Raw genomic sequence first — 17,161 nt, 5'->3', positions numbered from 1 at the left:
CCTGCCCCTAGGTTCTTCAGAACCATTTTTTTTTAGATTCCATATATATGTGTTAGCATATGGTATTTGTTTTTCTCTTTCTGACTTACTTCACTCTGTATGACAGTCTCTAGGTCCATCCATCTCACTACAAATAACTCAATTTCGTTTCTTTTTATCTCCGAGTAATATTCCATTGTATATATGTGCCACATCTTCTTTATCCATTCATCTGTCAGTGGACACTTAGGTTGCTTCCATGTCCTGGCTATTGTAAATAGAGCTGCAGTGAACATTGCGGTACATGACTCTTTGAATTTTGGTTTTCTCAGAGTATATGCCCAGTAGTAGGATTGCTGGGTCCTATGGTAGTTCTATTTTTAGTTTTTTAAGGAACCTCCATACTGGCTGCATCAATTTACATTCCCACCAACAGTGCAAGAGGATTCCTGTTTCTCCACACCCTCTCCAGCATTTATTCTTTGTAGATTTTTTGATGATGGCCATTCTGACCGATGTGAGATGATATCTCATTGTGGTTTTGATTTCCATTTCGCTAATGATTAATGATGTTGAGCATTCTTTCATGTGTTTGTTGGCAATCTGTATATCTTCTTTGGAGAAATGTCTATTTAGGTCTTCTGCCCATTTTTGGATTGGGTTGTTTGTTTTTTTGTTATGAGCTGCCTGAGCTGCTTGTAAATTTTGGACATTAATCCCTTGTCAGTTGCTTCATTTGCAAATATTTTCTCCCATTCTGAGGGTTGTCTTTTCGTCTTGTTTATGGTTTCCTTTGCTGTGCAAAAGCTTTTAAGTTTCATTAGGTCCCATTTGTTGATTTTCGTTTTTATTTCCATTTCTCTAGGAGGTGGGTCAGAAAGGATCTTGCTGTGATTTGTGTCATAGAGTGTTCTGCCTGTGTTTTCCTCTAAGAGTTTTATAGTGTCTGGCCTGACATTTAGGTTTTTAATCCATTTTGACTTTATTTTTCTGTATGATGTTAGGGAGTATTGTTATTAAATGCCAGCAAAATCTCTTTTTTAGGTAAAGGAAACATTTATGAGAAGACTAAAATTGTCCATGCTAAAATTTCTGGAGGACTTTTCCTTTCCCCCTAAAAAAACTCACAGTGACAGTGCTTTAACTGTATCAAAGGATCGGTTGTTGAGATCTTCTAATAAGCAGCAAATCCTACAAAATCTTTTATAGTGACTTATTTAGGCTACTGATGTCACAGCCCCTTGATAGCCAGTAAGCTGTAGCAAAGTTACAATGTGAGGAAAGCTGCACTGTTGAAAGACCACCTGCAAACGTCCGCTGGACAGTTGCTTCTTCAAGATTTGTTTCAGGCAAGTCCAGGATACATAGACCAACATAAACCCACAGACACAATGTACATCATTATGGTATAATATATACAGTATAACAAAGACTATCAGAATTTTCTTCCCCACCTCTAATTGTTTGTTTTTATTGAAGTGTAACTGACTTACAGTATTATATTAGTTTCAGGTATACAGCATATTGATATTACATAATGGTCACCACTGTAGTTACTATATGTCACTATAACTGGGAGTTTGTACCTCTTAATCCCTCTTAAACTTTTTCACCCATCCCCTCACCTCCCTCCCCTTGATTGATTTTACCATTTGGTTGGTAGAGCTGTTTAGGATTTAAACCTGGTATTCTTTTTATGTTTTCCCTGAGTTTTTATTATGGGAAATTTCAAACATAAGAGTAGAAAGAATGGTATAACAAGCCTCCGTACAGCCATCATCCAGCTTCAAAAATGACAGCTCACAGACAGTTTTATTTTTTATTTGTATGTTCTCCACATCACCTCCTCCCTCCCCTCTGGGTTATTTTAAACATATTCCAGATATTGTAACTTTGCATCCATAAATATCTCCACTTGTATCTCTAAAAGACCAGTATCCTTAAACACAGCTTCCATACCATCACACCTAAAATAATAAACAATAATTCCTTACTCATCATACATTGAGGCGGTGTTCACATTTCCCTAGTTGTCTTATAAAGGTTCTTTTTCAGTTGTTTCGTGAAATCAGGCTCCAAATAAGATTTAACCATTGTCATTGATTGTTATGTCCCTTGGGACTCTTTTAGCCCATGGGTCCCCCTCCTTTGCTCCCCCACTTTTTTTTCCTTGCATTTTATTTGCTGCAGGCACCTAGTTGCTTCCCATAGTCAGCATTTTGCTCATTGCGTCCCATGGCGTCATTTAACATCTTCCGCTGCCCTCTCTATTTCCTAAATTGGTTTTAGATATAGAGGCTTGATCAGGTTCAACTCAAATATGGACAAGAATGTTCCATAGGCATTGTTGCCCATCTCCATCAGGAGCACATCATGTCCACTTGTCTGTCTTTGAGGGATATCAGCATCCCTTGATCATTTTTGCCTAGATCGTGTATTTTGATAGTGTTTACAATTCTGTTATTCCTTCTTTAGGTATTAGTCGAATATGCCTATTAAGAGAAAGTTCCCCCAGTTATCTCTTTGGCTCCTGGGTCTAGGTTTATTGCTCTTTACCATCCAGCTGATGTAGCCCCCCTGGTGTTCCTTCAGGTCCTGTGTAAACGGCACCCTCGTGTGCAGCACCACCCAGCTGTGGCACGGGGACAGAATCCTGTGGGGAAATAACCACTTCTTCAGGTAACAGCTTGTGTTCACTAGTATGTTCACTCATACACCTTTTCTCTTATCTGAGTGTAAAACACGTTGATTTTCTCTAATGGTGAAAAACCCCACAGAATTAATTTACCTAAGAGGAAACGGCGAGATTGGTTGAAAGACTTTGAAAAAGAAACGGGCCCCCCAGAGCATGACCTGGATGCAGCCAGTGAGGCTTCCTCGGAACCAGACTATAACTATGAATTTGCACAGATGGAAGTTATCATGAAAACGCTGAATAGTAATGGTAAGACCCTTAGGCATTTACTTTCTTACTCTACTCTTTAAATAAACCTGAGGAGAATTTGAGCATGGCTAGAGAATTGTCAGTCTGATCTCTGGTGTATCAAGTTGGGGATTCTGTTGCAAGAATAAAGATTTTGATCTTTTTATTTATCTCTATCTCTGGATTTTTAGCTTCAAAGTCCCCTCTTTTTAATTATAAAAATGAAGTATGAAGAAAAGGCCAGATGGAAAAACAAGTGTAATGTATTACTCTGAAGAGTATAGAATAACAACGAAAAAGAACATCATTAAGATTAGGGATTAACATTAGCTACTGGGGCTTTTGACAGCACAGCACAGGGAAGACCACAGTTGGAACTCAAACTTCATCCCCCTCTGTTACTTGCTTACCAAGTTGGGAGGAATCTCGACAGACATTCCAAAGTGATGCTCAGACATCAGAATCACATTAATGGGTCATTTAATAACATGGCTGAGCAACAAGTCTCTCCTGGGAGTGATTTTTTGAAAGCCCACGTGGATGCAGGGTGTGACAGGAGGGTGCAGCTCCAAACTCCAGGTGGAGGAATGCCCATCAGAAGAGAGATTATTTCTTCAGATGAGGTTACAGAATTCTAGACATCTCTGTGGCATATCCAGGTGGTATCCATTTAATCATGTATCATCCCACATCACAGATTTCTAATTTTCTCCAATTGCTACCATCTTAACATGTATCTAAATATTTATATATAAATATATTTATATAAATATTTATATATATATGACCCCCCTCAATAACCAGTAAGTATTTAGCACTCACTAAATACTCATTTGTTAATTTCTCCAAGCTTTCTTAGCCACAGCAGTTCATCATCAGTGGTCTGGCTCATGGTGTTAACATGAGTATCCGTTTGTGTTCCAGATCAGGCCTTGCTCTCCAGTGTTGATTTTATCCATTTAAAAGTAATGTTTCCCCTTCCTTATGCTTTACTCAATCCCACTGATAAATGGAGCTCCGCTATGGGGCACACAGATGTGCTCTGTTATGATGCTGAAATGCTGGTGGCCGGACAGAGTTCACGCCCTTCACCTCTACTGCTAGGTGGCTTCCCGGTTATGAGCCTGTCTGCCTGGTGGTCATCCCCTTGGTGGTCCTATTTGAAGATTTTCTTCCCTCTCATGTGGTTTCAGACGGAGCTCCTCCACAAGCACTGGGATGAAGGTTAACTGATTGGCTTTAGCATGAGGGAGCTTGGCTGGTGTTTAGCAGTGCTGCTCGTCAGTGCTTGTGCTACATGCTTTGGCCAAATCTAACTGACATGATGGGGAAGAAGCTGAAGTTTTCTGCCTGGCCTTTTCTGCCTGAGGTGCCTTGAATTCTTTTTTTTTTTTTTTTTTGGCGATACGCGGGCCTCTCACTGTTGTGGCCTCTCCCGTTGCGGAGCACAGGCTCCAGACGCGCAGGCTCAGCGGCCATGGCTCATGGGCCCAGCCACTCCGCGGCATGTGGGATCTTCCCAGACCGGGGCACGAACCCGTGTCCCCTGCATCGGCAGGCGGACTCTCAACCACTGCGCCACCAGGGAAGCCCTGCCCTGAATTCTTGATGGAGGGATGCTCGCTTTTCAATTATGACCCTTTCCTCCCCATGTCCCAACTCCATTGCCTTCCAGTGGTTAAAATCCAGTGGCTGTTCTTTTCCCCGTGTATCCAACAGCACAAAAGTGTCACTAGTATTATTGCTCCTCATACTGACGACTATTATTTCTGTTGACAGCACAGCAGTTCAGGACGTAGTACTTCTGGGTAAATAGTCACCTGCATTATCCCAGTAATAGACTAGAATAACGGATTTTCAAATCTCTAGAATAAATAATGATCTGAAACCCAATTCATTTTTTTTTTTTTTGCGGTACGTGGGCCTCTCGCTGCTGTGGCCTCTCCCATTGCGGAGCACAGGCTCCGGACACGCAGGCTCAGCAGCCATGGCTCACGGGCCCAGCCGCTCCGCAACATGTGGGATCTTCCCGGACCGGGGCACGAACCCGCGTCCCCTGCATCGGCAGGTGGACTCTCAACCACTGCGCCACCAGGGAAGCCTCCCAATTCATTTGAATTAAGAAGAAAAGCAAACCTAGTATCTGTAGACCATAATATGTTCTTCCTGAGGCTTCAGAATAGGAATCAGACATTTAACTGTTTTCACAGAGTCAATGGCAGCTCTAAAGTAAAGAGCAATTAAGGGGCTGGTGAAGGGTCATAGAGCTTATTCCATCTGGGATTAAAAGGTTCTCTTTTTCCCCCAAAGGATCTACTTTCCTTTGATTTAGTGCCTTGGGCATCTTGATATGAATTAATTCTAATTCTGTGGGTCACATAAATTCCCTTCAACCTCTACACCATTACCCCTCTCTCTTTTCCATTCTCGGGACAGATAAGGAAGTTTGAGCTCATTGTGTAGTTACATACCAGGCAGAGAATAAACTAAGGAAGAAGAGAGGATACTATGCCCAAAAGAAAGGGGGTCCTTTCTCTCGTCCTAAAACACTTACCTCTTTGGTTTCTTGGCCTGAGGCTCTAGGCTTACTGAGTTTTAAAACAGTTCATACAAGAGGAAGAAAGAAGATAGGGAGAAAAAGGAAACTGTGAACATTCTCTTGTAAAGTGGGTTGGTTGTTTGAGAACAGACCAGATCATCTTCGGCTTCTGTCCTATGCCATATAGAGTCAGAGTGACTTGCTGATTAGGATGACCTTTTTAAGAATATGTTGTATAGTGATAAAGGCTTAAAAGAGGTTAATTAATTCGAAAAGAAAGTGTTATCAAATATGTCTAAGAGAAAAGTGTTTCCAGACTTGTGTTGGGATCAGAGGAGAAAAAGAAACCTCAGTCCCTGTACCTCTACCAGGTTTGTGTGTAGCATAGCCAGACCCAGAGTCTCCAGGCAAGGCTTCCCAGGCTGGTCTGTGGCAGGCTTGGGGAGGGATGCTTTGAGTTGCTCTCTCTTGCATATCTGCATGGTGATTTGTGGCCACTGAGAAAGCCTGGTGAGTAGTAGGGTTGCTGTGTCGTGGCAGCTGCTAAAGCAGTTTAAAAAGGCCTCAGTCACATTACCTCTGCATTGGCATGGAACCCCCTACCTCAGCCATCTGGGGTCATGTGTGTTTCTACTTACCACTGACCAACAAGCAGAAATAAGAATTAAACATCTTATTCAGTGTCCTTTAGCAAAAACCCTAGGATATGATTTTATAAAAAAGTTGGTGTGTTTCCCAGTTTTCTCTCTCTGGAAAAGATTCATAAACACTCAGTTAGGGCCCTAAAAATGGTTGGTGAGGACCCTGTCCTTTCTTTTTTAAACCCAGAGCCTAAATAGAGAAAAAATATATGTATACTGTTTGAGAAATACGTATATTTTTTAATTCCAAGAGAACTTTTCTTCTCTAGCCCTTACGTGTAAGATTTCTTTAAACTCCCTCAAAAAAGATCACCATATTATTCTTTTCTCCCCCCCCCGCCAGAAGTTCTAGGGCTACGTTAGAAGTTCTAATCCTTTGGAGTATGTCAGTTTTCACTGTGGAAAACGTCTTACCCACCCATGGTCTGCCTTTGTGTAAAAGGGTTTTTTTTTAGAGTCCATTTTCCATTGGCCTTTCAAGTTAACGTATTTCAGGGACTCTGTGTCAGGACTCTATGAAGAAAAGTATTCAGCTTTGAAAAAATAATGAATTTGAGAATTTTATATCAGCAAAGAACAGTATTTTTTTTTTAAATCTACTCTTTAACAGAGTACTAATTCTGAGGAAAACATTGGAGCTAAGAGTACAGTTTATTACTAAGTTTATTTCCTACCCCAGACAATTAGCTCTGATCTGAGTTCAGAACCCAGTTCTGTTGCTTATTAGTTGTGCAATCTTAGGTCAGCTACTTAACCTTTCTGAGTCCCAGTTTGTCTCATCTTTGAAATGGGAACACCATCCACCCTTAAGTTTGTTGCAAGGTTTTCATGAGATGATGCATGCAAAGCGTATAGTGCCTCTACCTGAGATATAGCCAGCAGCCAGTAGAATTATTATTGCTGCTGTGGTTGTCATTTTTCTTAAAACAACTCATCTATACTCTGTGTATCTAGTGATTTTTAAAAGTACTTTCTACTCTGTTTTGTATTATTTAACCCTGTTTTTAAAGCTAACATGCTATTTTCTTTTCCTCTTCTCATGTAGAAAACTACTGAAATTTACCTGCTGATTTCACAAATTGGTAGGGTCTTCTGGTAAAGTCAGTCAATAGCTATCATGAGGTGATGTAAAAATTCCTCTTAATTTCCTTCTCTTATCCTGGAAATTAAAATGAGAGTCAATATATAGAAATACGACACGAGCAGCACTGAGTAATAAGCAAGTGTGTGAATCTCAGGCTAGTCTGAGAATACGAACACATCTCCTAGGTCCCATGTACTTCAGGGAAATATTTACCATTATGGTGATTTCTTTGTTTACCATCCAGATTGTCTAACATACTGTTTCCCTAGAGACAGCATGACTTTCTCTTTTGTGCGTGTGGTCAGTGCCTTCCTTAATCTTTCTCCATTACATCCAGGCCATTGGTTGTTACCAAGCTAATGTCCTGCCATAGCCAATGAGCTCTTTAGGACCGAGTCCTGCCTACACCACAGCCACCACTCGTCACAGTCGTGGCCCCTTTCAACAAGACCCATTAGTATTTCTAATACCTGTTCACCCACCTGTGTGTTGGTGATCTCTCAATCTGCAAATGCAAAAAATCAGAAATAGTTGCAAGTGAATTGCTTTCTTGACTATTAACACCTGAGAAATTGCCAGACCATATACTCAATCAGTGTTTTCAAACACATGCTGTGATCTGTAATTTTCCTCTCACATTAGAGAAATTCAGAAGTAATAAATTTGTGGCTAAAATCAGAAATACAGACCCTTTGCCATGTGCTGAAACCAATGCTAGAAGAGCGTTAAAAAGTGACTATCAGAAAAATCAAATCTCATGTGGCTCTGTCTTTGAAGTTGTCTTAGCTTTCATTGAGTTTTTCTTCTCGGTGGATAGAATCCCAACCCCCTTTCCCCTGTCATCTGCTTTTCGCAATTGAGTGGTCTATCTAAACATTAGGATGAGCTCATCAAATTGAAGAAAGTCACATAGTAGACGTGGGGAATGTTTCCCCCCAGGGCATTGATCTAAAATGTTAAGGAAAAGGAAGTGGAGAGAATTTCATCCCACCGGGCCTCTCGGGCCGCTCACAGGCAGCACATTGAAAGGCTTGATTCTGGGGGCGGGGATGGTTTTCGCCCTAAGGAACACCCACGGGCTCCCTGTTGTAGCCACCGCTGAAGGCACCTCGCCTTGTCTCTTGGCTCACCAGACCCAGTTCAAAATGTGGTTCAGGTCCTGGAGAAACAGTACCTGGAAGAAAAGAGGAGCGCCCTTGAGGAGCAGCGGCTCATGTACGAGCGCGAACTGGAGCAGCTCCGCCAGCAGCTGTCCCCGGAGAGGCGGCCCCAGAGCAGCGGCCCTGACCGCCTGGCCTATAGCAGCCAGACAGCTCAGCAGAAAGTGACCCAGTGGGCAGAGGAGAGGTACGAAGGGGAATGGGGGTGGAGGGGCCCAGAGTCAAGGCCTCGGGGTCCTGGGCGAGGCGGTTGTGAGGCACGTCAAAGCGGGACAGACCTGGCAAAGAGGGAAATCTTACTCCCGTGTCTGGATTGTTAGCACTTGCCTTTCCTTTCAGAGATATTATTTATCCTAAGTATGTTTACTGTGATGTTAGTTGTTAAAGATTACACCTGCCCCCTTACCCTTTAATAAAAACGGTACCAAGTTAGAATGCCACGGTCTGGTCTTAAAGTAGAGAACATTTGAATAGTTCTTCAGCATAAAACCATTTCTTGTTTTTTATTTCTCTTATGTTGGAACCCATTTAAATACAATTTTAATGTTAATAAATCTACTAAATGTGAATTTTTTTTACCTTGTGACTTCATTTATATCAGAACTGAGGTAGTGGTGGAGGAAACGGTAACAAAAACAACCACAATAAGTATTGCTGAGTTCTGTTGTGGTCTTACCACAGTCTAGGAATGCTGCTTATTTTATTTAATGCTCCCAGTGGCACCAAGCCGTGGGAACTATTCGTTCTGTCTTGTAGCTTGGACAATCATTTTAAATACCTTCCCTCACTCACCCATTAAGTAAATGAAAAGGCCAGGGTTTGAACCCGGGTCTGTTGATAGCCCATTATCCTGTGTTGTAATAAAAATAATGGCGCCTGACGTGTCTTGAGCGTTTAGCACGTGCTGACACTCCAAGCAGTCGAAAATCCGAGTATAACTTTACAGTAGGTTCTTGATATCTGCATTCCACATCCACAGATTCAACCAACCATGGATTACAGTGAAAAAAATCTGTATCTCCGTGGGCCTGCGCAGTTCAAACCCATGTTGTTCAAGGGTCAGCTGTACCCTTTATTTCATTCAGTGGGTAATTTTCGCATATCCTATGATGGACCATGCACTTTAGGTGTAGTGACAAGCAAAAAAGCCATGGTCCCTGCCCTGGGGGTGCTTACAGCTTCGTAGAGGAGACGGACATTATTGGTCAAATAATTACACAAATAAATGAAAAATTGTAACTATGATGAAGGCTACTGAGGCAAAAGATGTGGGGCTGGGAAAACATATAATAGGGTTCGGACCCAGTTAGGCTGTTAGAGAAGCTTTTATCAGGAAGTGCTATTGTGTAGAGTTGAGAAACGAATTTCTGCTGCCACAGAAGTCCCTACTTCTCACCTTTTACCAACTGAAGAAATCACGTAAAACACTTTCTCCTTACTGGCTCCAGATCTCGCCCACCCCAAAGCACACAGAAGTCGTAATCATTTCTTTTTCCTAAAGGATTGCTTTATTGGGTTTTGTGTGTACGTGTGCATTACCATATCAAAATCTAGTTGTTTTCAAATGTTATATAATTTAAAACATGGTTTGAAGTTAAGTCACCCCACATGTTTGCTCTTCATCTGTGGTTACCAGTGGAGAGCTCACGGAAACCTGGTGGGAAGAGAGGAGGATAAGAGGTGAATTGGCAAAAATAGCTTGAAAAACAGTTGTTTGAGAGGGGTTTTCTACTACTTTCTAACAACATGACTTATTTGGAAACGGGACTGCCGTTTTCTTTTGGACATTCTCATGTCCTTTTCTGCTGTGCCACAGGGATGAACTCTTCCGCCAAAGCCTGGCAAAACTGCGGGAGCAGCTGGTCAAAGCTAACACCTTGGTGAGGGAGGCTAACTTCTTAGCTGAGGAGATGAGCAGACTCACCGACTACCAGGTGACTCTGCAGATCCCTGCTGCAAACCTCAGTGCCAATAGAAAGGTAAGAATGTTCTCAAAGAAGATGAGAGCGAGAGGTACAACAGTAGATACTGTAAGTGGAACGTAAACCTGGCATCCACAGAACATCCGTGAGGAGACCCTGACGTGAGCCGGAGGGTCTGTTCTTTTTAAGACATCCTTTAGAGATCTTGGGTATATATGCCTTTGGGTATTTTATGATCGGAATATGAGAATTTGGGGGGCTAAAAGCCTTGCTAATATAAATTATTTCTTTAAAACAGTGAAAATGGGGAATTCCCTGGTAGTCTAATGGTTAGGACTCGGTGCTTTCACTGCTGTGGTCCCGGGTTCAATCTTTGTTTGGGGAACTAAGATCCTACAAGCCGCTGGTATGGCCAAAAAATGAATGAATGAATGAATGAATAAATAAATAAATAAAACATTGAAACTAGAAATATATGTAAGTAATTCCTCCTGGTTTTCTCTTTCATATAAATGCCTCCTGAAATGGGGGAATGTGTGTATATTTTGTGATAGTACCATTCTGAGAGTGAATTCTTCGAGAAAGGAAGACTCATATGATACCTGTTTTTCATACACAGCAGGATTCTTTGCAGCCATTGGGAAGTTTCCTGTCTGATCAACTTGAAATTTTCATTTAAGGAGAAACTTTGGAAGAAATAATTTTTCATCCATTCATTTTTCCCTCCAGCAAGCGAGCCAGAAACGAGTCAGAGAGTATCTCGTCAGTCTTCTTGCATTTTAGTCTTTTGACCAAGTAGTTCTCCTTTGAGAAATTTATTCTAAATCTGTACTTATAGACGTGTTCATAAACATTTATGTGCTTTTGTACCAGGACACTTATCACAGTGGCCTGTGTAATAGCAAAAATTTGAAGCAGCCATGATGTTGACCAAGAGAATAATTAGTCAAGTGAGTGGTACATCCCTATAATGGATGGCTGTGTTGCTATGAAAAATCATGTTTATGAAGAATATTTAACCACACAAGAAGGTGAACTGTGGAGAGAGAATTGGGATAGGAAATTTGTATATTTGTTTGGTTCTGACTGTGATAAAAATAAACTGTGTGTGCATGGGTATACAAAGAAGGTTGAAAATAAACCAGAATACTCCCTAGGTGATAGGGTTTCATCTTCTTTTGTATAGATTATGTGTTTTTTCTTTTCAAACTTTCTACTTTATGATAATACATATTGCTTCAACAATCCAAAAGAGTTGTAACAAGATGCGTTATGTTTGTTTTTTGTTTTTGTTTTCCTTCATTCTGCAGAGAGGAGCCATAGTGAGCGAGCCAGCTATTCAAGTGAGGAGGAAAGGAAAGAGCACCCAAGTGTGGACCATCGAGAAGCTGGAGAATAAATTAATCGATATGCGAGACCTTTATCAAGAATGGAAGGAGAAGGTTCCTGAGGTAAGAGGGACAAAGTGTAAAGGAGCTTTGGTTGTGCTAAAAGGACAAGAATATAAGTGATTTAATCGTCAGAACACACATATGTGCGTCAGTGAATATCTGTCGTGCTACTTGGGACGTTTATATTAGAAATGTAAAGTGAAAGTGACCTTGAGAGGATCAGTTGGATCGGTCATAAAACATGTGATCCCCACACAGATAGGAACTAAATGAAGAGAACACATAGCATGTTCTTATTGGGTTGCTACTACATTTCAAGTGAAGTGAAGTAGGACAAAGTGAACTTGCGCTGTTTCGTCAATGCTGTTAACAATCAGCTTAAATGGAGCCAGTGTGGATTTTGTATTCATTAGCATGTGTTCGTGCTCCCCTAGCTGTGTTCATGGCTAGGTAGATGCTAAGAATAATTCTAGAAAGCATGATCCATTTTTTCTACATCAGTAATGGAAAAAAAGATTCGGTGAAGGAAATGAGGCAAAGCACAGGGAATGAAACCTTGCCGGTGGGGTGTGATAGGGAGGACGGTGTGTGATAGGTGGGGCTGTAGCCAAAGAAGAGCTCTCCCTGCCCTTATGTCACTTAACAAGCCCCTCCCGTGGGATAGTTCTGTTTTATTCGTGTGACATGATTCTATTTTTACTTCTTTTTAATTTATTTAGATAAGTGCTTTTTTTTTTTTTAATTTATTTATTTATGGCTGTGTTGAGTCTTCGTTTCTGTGCGAGGGCTTTCTTTAGTTGTGGCAAACGGGGACCACTCTTCATCGCGGTGCGCGGGCCTCTCACTACCGCGGCCTCTCATTGCGGAGCACAGGCTCCAGACGCGCAGGCTCAGTAATCCTGGCTCACCAGCCCAGTCGCTCCGCGGCATGTGGTATCCACCCAGACCAGGGCGTGAACCCGCGTCCCCTGCATTGGCAGGCGGACTCCCAACCACTGTGCCACCAGGGAAGCCCAGTGCTTTCTTTTTAAAAACATTTAAAAATACTGGTTTTAAATAGTATTGTTTAAGTTGATGTTTTGTTTCCTACTCGCCTTCCCCCCCCACCTCTCCTACCATTCAGACAAAGCGACTCTACGGGAAACGAGGTGACCCTTTCTATGAAGCCCAAGAGAATCACAACCTAATTGGCGTGGCTAATGTGTTCTTGGAGTGTCTGTTCTGTGATGTGAAACTTCTGTATGCAGTTCCTATCATCAGCCAGCAGGGGGAGGTAAGGACAAGCCAGCCTCTGAGAAAATGGCCATGGTTCAAGTTTGTTTTTTTTTTTTCCATCTTTATTGGAGTATAATTGCTTTACAATGTTGTGTTAATTTCTGCTGTACAACGAAGTGAATCAGCTATATGTATAGATGTACCACCAATATCCCCTCCTTCCTGAGCCTCCCTCCCACCCTCCCTATCCCACCCCTCTAGGTCATCACAAAGCACCGAGCTCAAGTTCATTTTTTATTTTTTAGTTCGATTTAAGCTCTGTTCTTGAGGTGGATCAAGAAACTAGGGTGAAGCATCAGGATCACATTCTTCTTTCTCTACTAATATCAAAAGAAACTATCAAAATTAAGGCATGGTTTTAAAAGATTATTAGAACATGTTTTTTATTTGTGGTTCACAAGTATTTTCTTTGTTTTAATCAAATTCGAAAGCTTTTGGAAACCAGATTCAGCTCTGTGCCCCATATTGATTTCTCTTTGAATCTCTCACCTCTGTAGTACACTTTTAACTCCTTCCTGGCCCTAAGTGGTCTTTACAACATACAACTTGGGAGGATTATTTTGAAATTCTAAAATATTCAAAGAAAACAAGCTTAAGCATCCCACTGTTACCTCCTCTTTTTAAAAAAAATGCCCCCATATTTCATTTATTTCATTATATTGGCCTTCTGTCAGCCTGAAACATTTCAGAAAACGTTCAAGTTCAAACTTTTTTATATTATCCACTTCATCAACTGATGTTTTCATTTTAAATTTAGTAACATCCTTATTTCCTAGCTTATCCTTCAATAACATGCAAACTTGGAAATACTAAGTTATTTTTTGTGATTCTTAGAACAGACTAAGAATAGGGTGCCATTCTGCCCAAAGGGAACCCAGAAAATAGACCCTAGATTCCCAGCTGTGATGTGTAAGTGCACAGCTCACATTCCACATGTAGTAACCCACCTGTGGACATTATGCTCTAGGAAAATAGTGGGCTAAGTTGCTTTTTCCCGTGTTAAAAATGGGCACAACTCCTATGGCAAAGAGATCTAGTGGCTGAGTCCCTAGTCAGGGTTTCTTAAGCTAGGGTTCATGTGGGCTTTGAGTATTTCGTTAATCCCCTGAAATTATACTAAAAATGTATTAGGGTCTCAAAAAACGTTGGGGAAAAAAAGCTTAAGAGCCACTGTCTTCTAACGTTTTCTCATATTTCCTTTCTTCCCTTCTCTTGCTCCTTCCTCCATATTTGTCTCACTTGTCAAACACCTTCAACTAATTTCTCTCAGGTCCTGGGTGTCAGGGCCAATTGCTCTGTGGAAGTTAGATCTGAGCTACCTTTAAAAATAAGCCTCACTATGTAAGATGACACAGCAGTGCCAGAGCATGTGTCCCCTTCACAAGTCCGTTCATTACGACCTAAAACTGTGTTGCCAAAGAAAACTTGGCCAGTTACCACACTCTGAGAATGCAAAGGTCAGGGTCATTCCTATCCTTAAATCAGTTCTGTGAAACCAGCCATAAGAGAGACACTGCTAAACTAGCACCAGTGCAGAGAACCACCAGGATAATCTGGAAACTTAAGTTCTCCCGCCCCCCCTTTTTTTTTTTTTTAGAAAAACAGTCTCAAAGAAACTATTTCCTTATAACTTGGTGACTTTGTCGCTCCTCCTGGAGTAGGTCTCACCCCCTCACCCTTCTCCCAGCCCTAGGGTCACTTCCATTCTCATTCTCTGCTCCCAAGAGGGTAAGGGAGAGGCTCCATGAGCCCAGTGGCCATGACTGTTTGGTTTACTGTTGTAAACACAGCACTTAGTACAGTTCCCGGCACACACTCGACTCTCAGTAAATATTTGTTGAGTGGATAAATTTATCTCCTAACAACCTGCACGTATCTCTATTAGAGCAGCTAGTTTACACTGGGTTTTTATTTACTTATTTGTTTGTTTATTTATTTATTGGCTGCTTTGGGTCTTTGTTGCTGCGCACGGAGCTACACTTCATTGCGGTGCATGGGCTTCTCATTGCGGTGGCTTCTCTTGTTGCAGAGCACGGGCCCTAGAGCACATGGGCTTCAGTAGTTGCAGCACACGGGCTCAGTAGTTGTGGCTCACGGGCTCTAGAGCACAGGCTCAGTAGTCGTGGCACACGGGCTTAGTTGCTCCGTGGCATGTGGGATCTTCCTGGACCAGGGCTCGAACCCGTGTCCCTTGCATTGGCAGGCAGATTCTTAACCACTGCGCCACCAGGGAAGCCCCCTACACTGCGTTTTTAATTCTGTGTCTTTCCCCACTTGACTGTGAGTCCCCAGACAGCAGAGCCTGTGTCTTTTTATCGTGGTGTTCCCATGATGCCAGGTATTTGATCAAATGAGTAAATGAATGAATATGTGAACGAGGGAAACAGATAACTCCAGGTAGAATGTGATAGCTGCCTTTGTGCTGTTCATGGGCTATCCTGTAGAAGACGGGTAAGAATGAAAATGACTCCAGGAGGCAAGGTACAAAGGCAAATTTGGCTCAAAGTAAGGCAGGGTGATTACAGGGCAGGCGATGGAGTGGGCTGGCTCTGGAAGTACTGAGAGCTTCCCGTTGCTGGAGGTGGCCCAGCAATAACAGTGGAGCTGCTCGCCGGAGATGTTGTAGCATGCTTTCCACCTCAGGTCAGTATTGTCCACGGGATGTCTTTTAACCCCACGGCACTCTGGTTCCTTGACCCAGGTTGCCGGGCGTCTCCATGTGGAAGTGATGCGAGTTACAGGCGCCGTCCCGGAACGCGTGGTGGAGGATGACTCCTCGGAGAACTCCAGTGAAAGCGGGAGTCTTGAAGTCGTAGACAGCAGCGGGGAAATCATTCACCGAGTCAAAAAACTGACATGCCGGGTGAGAGGGCAGGGCTGGGAAGGCTCAGATAAATGCCCTTTTCAATTCAAAACAATTTTATGGAAAATCTTAGGAGTTTTTCATAGAAGATGGTAAAAGTTAAACTTTCTGTCAATAAATACAATAACAGACAGTACTTTTCCCAGAAGTGCAGCACACTTTCTGATGACAGTTGTATGAAATTTCAGAAGTCTGTGTATGTGGCATGCAAGGAGTGCATATTGTTTAGTGAATCATGCTTTTCTAGTAAAGGTCACAGCTGTGTCAGAAACTCGGTCATTAGGAAAGTTTGAGAGGGGTGTGTGCGTTTGTCACCATGCTCACACACTGTAGTTATGGAGCTGTGGCACACATTTCATTACAAGTAGGTAGCCCTTAATGAAATATTTTCAGTTGTCAAATGGATGACTGATTTATTTATTTCATCACCCACTCTTACATTTGAGGTAGCTGGATATGAAAAGAATGCATAGTTTGTTTTCTTTATGAGAGTTACATTTGCATTTTTTTCTCTCTCCAGGTAAAAATTAAAGAGGCAACTGGGCTGCCCTTAAACCTCTCAAATTTCGTCTTCTGTCAATACACATTCTGGGACCAGTGTGAATCCACAGTGGCTGCCCCAGTAGTGGACCCAGAGGTGCCTTCCCCACAGTCCAAGGATGCCCAGTATACTGTGACCTTCTCTCACTGTAAGGTACAAATGCCATTACAAAATGAGCTACTTAGGAGACAACCGGCCACGGCTCAGTTCAAAAGTCTACTTGTAACTTAGAGTTTTTTCCCATATGAATGTTTCATAAACATAATAGGTTTATTGAGCTTTTTAACCTCAAAACGTACTTTAATACAAATTCAGATCGTTTGAAAGTGTTTAAAATAAAATCTGGGGACTTCCCTAGTGGCACAGTGGTTAAGAATCCGCCTGCTAATGCCGGGGACATGGGTTCGAGCCCTGATCCAGGAAGATCTCACATGCTGTGGAGCAACTAAGCCCGTGTGCCACAACTACTGAGCCCACGCGCCACAACTACTGAAGCCCATGCACCTGGAGCCCGTGCTCTGCAACAAGAGAAGCCACTGCAATAAGAACCCCAGGCACCACAATGAAGAGTATCCCCCACTCACCGCAACTAGAGAAAGCCCACACGCAGCAACGAAGACCCAATGCAGCCAAAAAATAAATAAAATTTAAAATAAATAAATAAATAAAATAAAAAACTCTGAAAGACCTCTACCTGAAATCTGTGATGACCAGTGACAATTTGCTGCATATTATGTGTGTGCAAACATATGTTCATACACATAAATGGCCAGAGATACACACTCTTACCGTCACGCATGCATAACTTTAAAAAGTTTTTTACAAAAATGTGATCACATTTTA

At 42.0% G+C, this 17,161-nt stretch overlaps 1 protein-coding gene across 5 annotated transcripts in view; it reads left to right on the top strand.

The window, feature by feature from the left end:
- KIF13A (kinesin family member 13A) overlaps positions 1 to 17,161 on the top strand; it is a 216,047-nt gene that overhangs the window by 166,075 nt on the left and 32,811 nt on the right. For 3 of the 5 annotated variants that reach the window (XM_082662895.1, XM_082662894.1, XM_082662893.1), the window contains exons 15-23: positions 2,572 to 2,658; positions 2,757 to 2,923; positions 4,007 to 4,126; positions 8,300 to 8,513; positions 10,143 to 10,305; positions 11,559 to 11,699; positions 12,763 to 12,912; positions 15,616 to 15,777; positions 16,298 to 16,471. In XM_082662895.1, the coding sequence (XP_082519021.1) occupies positions 2,572 to 2,658; positions 2,757 to 2,923; positions 4,007 to 4,126; positions 8,300 to 8,513; positions 10,143 to 10,305; positions 11,559 to 11,699; positions 12,763 to 12,912; positions 15,616 to 15,777; positions 16,298 to 16,471 (1,378 nt within the window). The remainder of the gene's footprint in view (positions 1 to 2,571; positions 2,659 to 2,756; positions 2,924 to 4,006; positions 4,127 to 8,299; positions 8,514 to 10,142; positions 10,306 to 11,558; positions 11,700 to 12,762; positions 12,913 to 15,615; positions 15,778 to 16,297; positions 16,472 to 17,161) is intronic. The other 2 variants (XM_082662897.1, XM_082662896.1) reach the window with 1 other exon arrangement.

This window comes from Grampus griseus (assembly GCF_964374135.1).
Source record: "Grampus griseus genome assembly, chromosome: 10".
Classification (NCBI taxonomy): Eukaryota; Metazoa; Chordata; class Mammalia; order Artiodactyla; family Delphinidae; genus Grampus; species Grampus griseus.
The sequence above is the reverse complement of the archived record's forward strand: the minus strand, read 5'-3'. Positions and strand labels throughout refer to the sequence as shown.